This window comes from Lupinus angustifolius, chromosome LG11 (assembly GCF_001865875.1).
Source record: "Lupinus angustifolius cultivar Tanjil chromosome LG11, LupAngTanjil_v1.0, whole genome shotgun sequence".
NCBI lineage: Eukaryota > Viridiplantae > Streptophyta > Magnoliopsida > Fabales > Fabaceae > Lupinus > Lupinus angustifolius.
The window spans coordinates 3,732,043-3,741,736 of NC_032019.1; the positions used below are offsets into that span (position 1 = coordinate 3,732,043).

A 9,694-nucleotide genomic window follows, 5' to 3' on the forward strand; every position below is an offset into this window, starting at 1 on the left:
AATGTTAATATATTATTCACCAAACAATACCATCTTGTAGTTAAAAACGTTTTCTTTTTTTCTTTTATATGAATTTTATGATACTTTTATAAGTGATTTTTTTATTAATTAGACAATGCACAATCATTAATCAACTTCAAAAAAAACTGAATGAAAAAGAATATTTTCATCCAAATTAGGAATGATATATTAGGAAGTGTCATATAATATTCATATAGTTAATATATCATTTACCAAACAATTCTTTCTTTTAGTTAAAAATGTTTTCTTTTTCTGTTATATGAATTTTATGATACTTTATAAGTGATTTCTTTTATTAATTAGACAATGCACAATCATTTGACATGGTAACGAAAAAAATCTTATAGCATTTTAATCAACTTAATAAAAACTCATTCAAAAAGAATATTTTTATCCAAATTATGAATGATATATTGAGAAGTATTATGTAATATTCATATACCGTTAATGTAAAAATTTATACATTTTAGTTAAAATATCATTTTCTTTTTTCTTTTTCCGGGTCATTACACTTTGATTTGAAGAATGGTTAGTTGGGTAATATTGCCAAAATTAGTTCATGCAAATAGGTGTATGGCACACTGAAGACAGGGATAGTTGTGAGCATAATTATTATTATGCAGCTACAAATTAAAAACATTATCCAATGTTAAGGGCAATATGCTATACAAAACCATTGAAATATACAAATGACTTCTCTATTGTGTGTGCAGTGTGCTCTCATCTAAATTTATTTGTTAGGCTTGTAGCAGTGCCAAGAAACATCATAGCCCACTTTGTCTTACTTTCTTGAAGAATGAATCCTAGAACCAAGAAGAAAGTTGTTTCACTTTTCCACAAAACAACAGAACTGGCAAAGAAAACACTAGTTTTTGATTTTGAGGGTACACTCTTAAGATCTTCTTCATTATTCCCTTACTTCATGCTGGTTGCCTTTGAAGCTGGGGGTCTAATAAGGTCTCTAATCTTATTTTTATCATATCCTTTGGTTTGGCTTGTTGGTGAAGAACAACTTGGTTTGGAGATTATGGTTTTCTTGTGCTTTTTTGGTATAAGAAAGAGCACATTCAGAATAGGGTCAGCTGTTTTGCCAAAGTTCTTCTTAGAAGATATTGGGTGGGAAGGGTTTGAAGCTGTGATGTGTTGTGAGAGAAAGGTGGCATCTAGTAAGTTGCCTAGGATTATGGTTGAAGGTTTTTTGAAAGACTATTTAGGTGTTGATGCTGTTGTTGCTAGAGACTTGAAAACCTTCAATGGGTACTTTTTGGGGTTGTTTGAGGAAAATAAGGTAAATAAAGCAACCCTTTCTTATGAGGGTAAAGCTAAAGATGGCAACCACAACACTATTGGTATTAGAGGTAGCCATATTCAGCATATTGACAAGGAACTTTTCTCTCATTTCAAGGTATGGGCAATTTAAGAATATACATAAATGTGCATACTCATTCATATAATATGTCATGCGCATACTCATCCATATAGTTTTAATGTGTCCATAATGAGTTGTAGAGAATAGAGACTACCAAATCCACATCATATAGTTTTATATTATATGTCATGTTTTCTAACTTTGTCTGTTTATTCTGCAGGAGGTTTACTTAATGTTGAGTTCAGAGGAGAGGAGAAATTGGCATGCCCTTCCAAGAGAGAAGTACCCTAAGCCATTGGTCTTTCATGATGGAAGATTGGCATTTAGGCCAACCCCTGCATCTTCTCTAGCCTTCTTCATGTGGTTACCCTTTGCACTATTTCTTGCCATATTTAGATTCATATTTGGCACTTCATTACCCTTCAATGTCTCTGCTCCAATATTAGCATTCTCTGGGACAAAAACCACTCTTTCAAAACCCTCCAACGTGTCTTTGATCCATAATAAAGAAGACAAAAAGGGCATGCTCTATGTGTGCAACCACAGAACCTTGCTTGACCCACTCTACATTGCATATGTTTTAAACAAACCACTTTCTGCAGTCACATACAGTTTAAGCAGATTCAATGAGCTAGTTTCTCCTATCAAGACTATAAGACTAACAAGAGACAGAGAGAAAGACAGAGAAGCAATGGGGAAATTGTTGAAAGTAGGAAGCCTTGTGGTTTGTCCTGAGGGTACAACATGCAGGGAACCTTATTTGTTAAGGTATAGTCCTTTGTTTGCTGAACTAACTGATGACATTGTTCCAGTTGCTGTGGATGTTAAAGTTAGCATGTTTTATGGAACAACAGCTAGTGGATATAAATGTTTGGATCCTTTTTTCCACTTCTTGAATCCTAATCCTACTTATATCATTAAATTTCTTGAGAGGCTGCCACAATCAGAAACATGCCTAGGTGGTGGGAAATCAAGGATTGAAGTTGCCAACTTTGTGCAAAATAAGATAGGCAATGCTTTAGGTTTTGCATGCACAAGTTTGACAAGGAAAGATAAGTATTTGGTCTTGGCTGATAATGAAGGTGTTTCTGATCAGAAACCTTGTAGACATTTGTGTGTGTCACCTGAGCCCCTTCAAGACATGAAGTGATGAATATTCATCCTCTGTGGGTCAGTTCTTGTATGGTGAGAAATTTTACATGTATTTTTTTTAGTGAATTATGTTCTATGAACTATTCAACAAATCCCGAGTAGAGACTCTAGTATGTTCCACTTTTGGTCTGAGTGGAGAGAAGGGAAAAAATATAAAAAAAGTGTGTAATGATGTGACTGTTTTTTTGTGAATTAATGTTGAATTTTCTTTATGAAATGATGTGACTGTTTTTATGTTATTTCCATATCTATGAGGCCACACATTTAACACACGATAAGGATATGATAGTGTGCCCTAAAATTATTGTCTTTTTATTCTAAACTAATTTTCTCATATAAAAATGTTATTTTTTATCTTTACAATATTTTTAAGTTGATATCTTCATTGAAAATCGGGACAGGTGAAATCACACCCAATTATTGATGAGATAAACACAGCCATTTCTTGGGGCAGGTTGTGAATTTCAAGTATATAAAAAAAAACTTGAAGATATGTACCCAAAAAACTTGAAGATGGTTATTATAAAAACATAAAAAACACTTGAAGATGGTTATTTGCATAAATAGGGGTTGGATTGCTTTTTGAAGAAAAAATAAGTTATTAACACTTTCTAAAATAAGTAGTGAATAAACTTTTTTTAGCACTACCAATTACACAACAATCTTTCTTATCTCTATAGACTTGAACAAATCAAACAACGATTGAGAAATGTTAGCAACACTTTTTTCAAAATATTTTATTGAGTCTGAGATAGAACAAATGAAACAAAGAGTGGATGGATGCAAATGAGTTTGAGATAAAATTCATGAATAACACAATAACTGTTAAAAAGAGTATCTTAGACAATGAATACTCACTAGCCTCACTCATAACTCATAAGTATAGCACTTAAAATACAGAGTACCTTTGATGGGTCATATTATACATTACATTCCACAATAAAAAATAATTACAACAAATATGAGCATTGGACAAATAGACTTGACGAACAGGTAAAAATAAGAAACATTTTTGCTCAGGAACTATTTGTCTGCATCATGTACCCTTCAATATGTATATACGAATTGGGTAGAAATGTTACCATAAGGTGTTGATTACTTTAATTGATGTTACTTTTTTCTAATAGAAATGAAGATGGATATACAAAAGCTTGAAAGAAGATACTAGCAGTTCAAACCCCAATCATAAGGCTGATATATCACCTTCAACTCAGAAGAAGCAAGCAGATCCAACAATACTTGTGAGTCAGCTGGATCTAAGTAGTTTGACACATGCTTCAGTATCTCTGCCTCATTCTTGCCAAAATCTACACTAAACCTGAGCACAAATAAGGAGAAACGTCAGAATCCCAAAATAAGACATCAATTGCACCTCTACTTGTTATCAATTATTAGTCATGACCATAAATATATTGAAGTTTCACAAAAAGTTACAATGAATATCTTTAAGATTTTCACCAAAAGTTTGAGGAATACTGCCCACCAAATCAAAACTTCATTTGTATACGCTTAGATGCTTAGAACCATTCAGGTATGAATAGAATATGAGAGGTGCACTTTCTCGCTATGGTCGAATGTGTTTGTGAACATGAAATATTCCACTGAATTCTTAGTTTAAACTTTAACAACATTAGCAATTAAGCCTTAGTCTCACTAAGTAGGCTCGACTATGTAGACCGGATGACGTCAAAATGCTCTATCATAAATCATCAGTTTAAACTTTAAATGTAACTAAAATCACATCAATCATATTCAGAGTCCCTTGAATAACTTACCATTTGAGGATCTTACTAGCATATGCAACCTTTGCAGTCGAATCAATTAAAACACCCCCACTTCTCAAGAAACTGCGAGCTGCATCCATTAATTCTTTGTCAATATCCCCAGGAGAATAGCACCGAAGTGCAGGTCCAGATCGAGTACCACATACTAAAGCAAAATGAATAAGAGGTTCAGGGTAAGGGAGGGCCACCTGACAAAAAAGGAATGAAAAGTAAGCATCAAGTTAGTAGCATTGTTAATGTAGTGACTATAGTTAAAGCATACGGGGCAAACAACACAAGATAATCCTAATCTTGCACCAAATAACTATTTCAGAGTTGTCAAGAGAAAAGGAAATGTTCAAAGTTACCTTTGAGCGTTTATCTTTTGCGCCGAATAACTTCATAAGGTTATATGGTGGTCGCTGGTTTCCTCTTAAAATGCCATTCTGAATAGCTGAAAGCGAGTAAGTGGAAGCACCAATAACATATTTAAACTCTCCAAACAATTTCCTTCTTTCTAGTGCTCCAGCTGGATGACCCCATACCAAGATTGCATGGATGGTCATCATATTGTATAGATTAATAAAGAAAGCAAGCTTGTCCTCTCTAGACAAATCCCATACTTCCACTCTTTGGAGAGTTTCTACTATTCTCAGATACCTAAATGATATAATTGTATAAATAACAGTGAAAAAATTCAAGGAATTACTAAATAGATTGTCATGATTACATAGCACTTATAAGTTTTAAATTAAATAAAATAAGTGTTAAAGAAACCTTGCGAACTCCTCACTTCCATGAATGCTTCTATAGTCAACATGGCGTCCGTCTTCAGAGGCGTAGGCTTCAAACATTGCATAGGATATCAACCTCAGCCTTGATGCTATTTCTGTCATAGACTTCGGCTTCACAGTAATTATTCCCCTTGGAATGTTGTGACATTGAGATGCCACTATTGGATCATCATCCAAAAACCGATATAAGTGATTACCATCCTCAAACAGAATCTCACTAAGGCAAAACAAAATAATTTAAAACAGGTAAGGATCATCAATATGTAAGAAAAGACAATTGAAATAATGGAATGTGAATAGAGTACTTGGACTCACTCAAGAACATGTTGAAAGAAGAGCTTGCTTGCAAGCTTTCGTGCAAATTCAACAGCCTATACCATCTAACAAGAATTAGAAAGATAGCAATGACATTATCAATCTAGAAATTGTATGAAGTTTTGGTTGGATGTTCAGAGACAAATACGCTTAAACACATGATTGCAAATATAGCAAGACCAAAATTAAAAATTACAAAGGTGTATCAGAAAAACCTTGATCTAAACTATAATGCATTTGAAATTCTGACTTGCATAAGGTGGACTTATCTAAACCAAATTACAACTTTTATGAAGACATCACTTTATCATTATCACTAGATTTCAAAAGTGTTAATATATTCACTACAATAGTTTGCTTAATATTAAGTGAATATTAGTGTAGAGAAACACATGTTGTAGAAAAGATGGTATAATCACGCCTTAGGTGGTTTATGCATGTGTGGAGGAGATCGTTAGAAGCCCCAACAAGGAGAGTAGATTAAATGGAGGTTAGTCCAATTTCTAGAGGCGAGGCCAATAAAAATCATAGGGAAACGATTGGGAAATATTTAGATATCAATGTTTTGTCAATTAACATGATTTGTGATAAAACATTATGGCGTCGTTCAATCCATATTACCAATCCCACCTAGTGGTACTAATGCTTGGTTCTTGTTGTGTTAGTGTAGAATAACATGAACATAAATGCATATGGACTACATAGATTAAGTGCATTGGTCAATACATGCAACAAAGCAATATCATATCACCATTTCGTTCACTCAAAGTATAAATAAATTGCCTTGACTTTGGAACGTTAAAAAAGTTCTGTTCCTTCCAGTCGAAAAATGGTATGAACTATGAAGGAACCATATACCAAAGTATGCCACCAAGGGATATGAACAAAATTCAAGAAAATAACTGTTTTTGGATGTTTGTCTTTTTCATTTTTGGATAAAGGCGAGTCACTTGTTTAATTAATACCAGAAAATGTCCTACATAAATCACAAACAAACATAGCTGCAGAAATCAATGTTGAAACACATTATTATTGCAACCTGAAATGCAAGACACCAAAAAAGAACAAGCTATGTAATAGAACGTAATCAACGTGTACAAGAAATCTAGAGCAATTAGAATCTCAAACAATAATTGCATTCCACTAATTCACTTGCAAGAGTGCTAATTGTATTAGTTAGAAATTATTGTTGTATGTGACAACCAAACTCTAACTATGCAATAAAGGCTGCACCTGAAGATTCATACATGGGTTACTAAAGGGAACTAGACAATGTGTCAGACTTAAAATAAAGCTCACCTCTTTCCTTTCCAGATATTGATCTGCTGATAAGAAATCCACAGCTTCGAAGCCAAGAAAGCAGTTAGTGAACCTTCGCATTTTGCTAAATCTGTCCTTCACAACAATAGATTCTTTCATTTTGCGGACAATCAGAGCCATTTCATCAAGTGCCCCACTAGTAGACACATCATCCTCTCCAGAAAGTGGCGGTAATGGGGCTTCAAATGGTGGCGCTTCAGTGATAAGAAAGTCAATCTTCTCATCAAACTTGCCAGACTCATTTAAGGTCTTTATCTCACTCAAGCCTCCAATAAGTATTTCATTGAAAAAAACCTTGGGAACAGAAGTAGATCCAGAGTTCTTCTCCAGCTCCATCTTTCTACTAGGGTACACATCAATGTTGATTTCAACATATCTAAGTCTTTTTACGTACAAAAATTGTCTAACCTCTTTACATTCTTGGCACGCTAGTCTTGTGTACACTATAATCCTTCCTTTCATTGCTATGGGCTGTGGTGGACCTTCTGTTATTGAATCCTCCCTTTGATCAGTCTTCTCAGAAACCTCTTTAGATTCACTGATTTTTGATAAATTTGAGCCATCCTTATCCTGATCCTCAGAATTACTCATAGGACAACCATCACGCTTTAGAGATAGGCCACGCAGCAAAATGGAGACTGCTACTATACTTTTCTCCCTAACGAAGTTTTTAAGTGCTACTGCCTTCTCGACCACACGTGGATTTTCCTGATTGGCATCCAAATTATGGGTAGATGTGCTTTGGCTAACTTCAATCCCAGGAACCTCTGTTCCATCAAATACCGGGTCCATATTAATTTCCTCATTTGGAGTGTCATTTGTATTTTGATTCATTTCTATTGACTTCATGCTTTTAGTCCCATCCTTCTCTTTATCAAAGTCATTTTGTCCAGAATTATTATCTAGACTTTTAGACTCAAAATCTTCGTCATCATCCACCTTAACACCAAAGCGCTCTTGTCCAACATCATTGAATTGAATTTCAGATTTGGTGGAATTACACTCATCCATTTGAAACAGTTCACCTGGAACATTACTGGTCCCGAAATTATCTCCCTCAGTTCGACACTGCAAATCCCTACTTTCATCTATTCTCTGAGCCAACTTGGACTCTCCAGCCTCGTTGCCTTTTATTTCCTCATCACTATTCGAATTTACATTTGTCATCTCATTAATCTTATTTGATATATCATGTTCACTGGCAAACTCAAGGCCATCATGACCGATGTTTTGTGTTTTCACCTCCTCTGATTCTCTGTCCTGATTTTCATTCTGAATAATACCCTCCAGCTCTTCATCAGATTGAGAAATTACCTTATCTGGTATACCATCTTCTTCTTTGACAAACTCAGGGCCATCATGGCCAACATTTTTTGTTTTCACCTCCCTTGATTCTTTGTCCTGATCTTCATTCTGAATAATAAAAGTATCACCCTCCAGCTTTTCTTCGGCTTGAGAAATTACCTTGTCTGGTATACCATCTTGTTCGTTGTCAAACTCGGGGTCATCATGACCCACATTTTGAGTTTTCACATCCTTTGATTCTTCGTCCCGGTCTTCATTCTGAGTGGTAAAGGCATCTTCATCCAGATTTTCATCAACTTGAGAATTTATCTGGTCTGATATATCATCTCTTTGATGGTCAAACTCAGGTCCATCATGAGCAATATTTAGAGTTTCCACATCCTTTGATTCTTTGTCCTGGTCTTCATGTTGAACAATAAATGAATCTCCTTTTAGCTTTTCAACAGCTTGAGGACTTGTGTCTTTTGTCTCTGCTAGCTCTTCCTTTTCCATGGTGAATGTGAGCCTAAAGGTTGTACGCTATTTCACGCAAACGAGAACTGACACTAATCACAATTTCCATGTGCTATGATCCTTGCACTGCAAGAAATTCAAACACAACATAAATTAACAACGTTGTTGTGTGCCAATTAACACTAACTAAGGATAAAAAACAAACTAGCACCTACAACTTTCATAGCATTAGCGTTATTCAGTCATAGTAGTAAGTTGAGAATGAAAGTTACAACAAGAGTAACAAAGTTCCAATTTATTATATCACAACAACAAATAATTTCGTACATCTACCCTCCTCAAACCTCACTAGTTATAAACCTCACGCGCTAGAACACCCTTTTAAATTACCTTTATTAAGTCTTGGCAATACATTTTGTTTATAAAATAGAAGCATTATTCCCAACTTCCTTCCTTAACAAGTTTCTGGTGTAATTTATAATAGAACCAGGAGCAGTTATGCAATAATAATAATAATACTAATAGCTCAATTCTATAGGGTTCCCTCCACGTTAGAACCCAGGTTTATGATGTGATTACCGGTTAATCAGAAATGCTAAACAAGGAAATATAAATTAATGTCTAGAAACGCGTACAAGGAAATGTAGCAATAGAATAGGGAAATGAAACGTAAATAATAAGAAAAGGAATAAAATAGGGAAATGAAATAATGTGCCTTAACGGGGAAATGAGAAGGGAAAAGATAGAGATGAAATGAAGGGAAAGGAAGAGAGGGAGGTTTGTGTTTGAAGTTGAAAACGGAAAAGGAAGAGAATGATGACAGGAACATTGAGGTGGCGAGTTCCAGAGAGATGCGAAAGAAGCGGGAACTCCATGGGCCAAAACTGGAATATTTTTCCCAACTAAATAAAAAAGCTTATATTGTAGGTCCCACCTCCTTTTTTTTTTTTTTAGAAGACCATGTTCTGGCATATCTCTAATTAATTAAATTTTATAAAATAATATTAATTTTTTTATATTTTTTAAAATAAATAAGATTTTTTAATTAACTTAGGAGACAAAAGGGAGGGATTGTTAATTTGTTAAATAGGATTTTCAATAGATTGTTAATATCATCGTGATTTGAAAATCAATAAGTGTAATATATGTTATAATAAATTGCTAACTTATAAATTGATCCAATTCAAATGAATTGGATATTT

General features: G+C 34.3%; 2 protein-coding genes across 2 annotated transcripts; one reads left to right on the top strand and one right to left on the bottom strand.

Annotated features, from left to right (window-relative positions):
- Positions 688-2,540, top strand: LOC109359643 (probable glycerol-3-phosphate acyltransferase 2). The gene is made up of 2 exons (XM_019604342.1): positions 688-1,426; positions 1,611-2,540. The coding sequence occupies exons 1-2, from the start codon at positions 818-820 to the stop codon at positions 2,538-2,540; spliced, it is 1,539 nt and encodes a 512-aa protein (XP_019459887.1). The 5' UTR covers positions 688-817.
- Positions 3,350-9,359, bottom strand: LOC109359251. Its single transcript, XM_019603840.1, has 7 exons — positions 9,208-9,359; positions 6,714-8,618; positions 5,415-5,470; positions 5,083-5,316; positions 4,674-4,965; positions 4,318-4,514; positions 3,350-3,860 (listed from the first exon to the last, which is right to left on the bottom strand). The coding sequence occupies exons 2-7, from the start codon at positions 8,529-8,531 to the stop codon at positions 3,707-3,709; spliced, it is 2,751 nt and encodes a 916-aa protein (XP_019459385.1). The 5' UTR covers positions 8,532-8,618; positions 9,208-9,359; the 3' UTR covers positions 3,350-3,706.

Coding starts and splice junctions, on each gene's coding strand:
- LOC109359643 (XM_019604342.1), top strand. CDS start 818: ATGAATCCTAGAACCAAGAAGAAAGTTGTTTCACTTTTCCACAAAACA. Junction 1,427..1,610: donor AACTTTTCTCTCATTTCAAG/GTATGGGCAATT, acceptor TTTATTCTGCAG/GAGGTTTACTTAATGTTGAG.
- LOC109359251 (XM_019603840.1), bottom strand. CDS start 8,531: ATGGAAAAGGAAGAGCTAGCAGAGACAAAAGACACAAGTCCTCAAGCT. Junction 5,471..6,713: donor AATATCTGGAAAGGAAAGAG/GTGAGCTTTATT, acceptor TAGATGGTATAG/GCTGTTGAATTTGCACGAAA. Junction 3,861..4,317: donor GCTAGTAAGATCCTCAAATG/GTAAGTTATTCA, acceptor ATTTGTGCTCAG/GTTTAGTGTAGATTTTGGCA.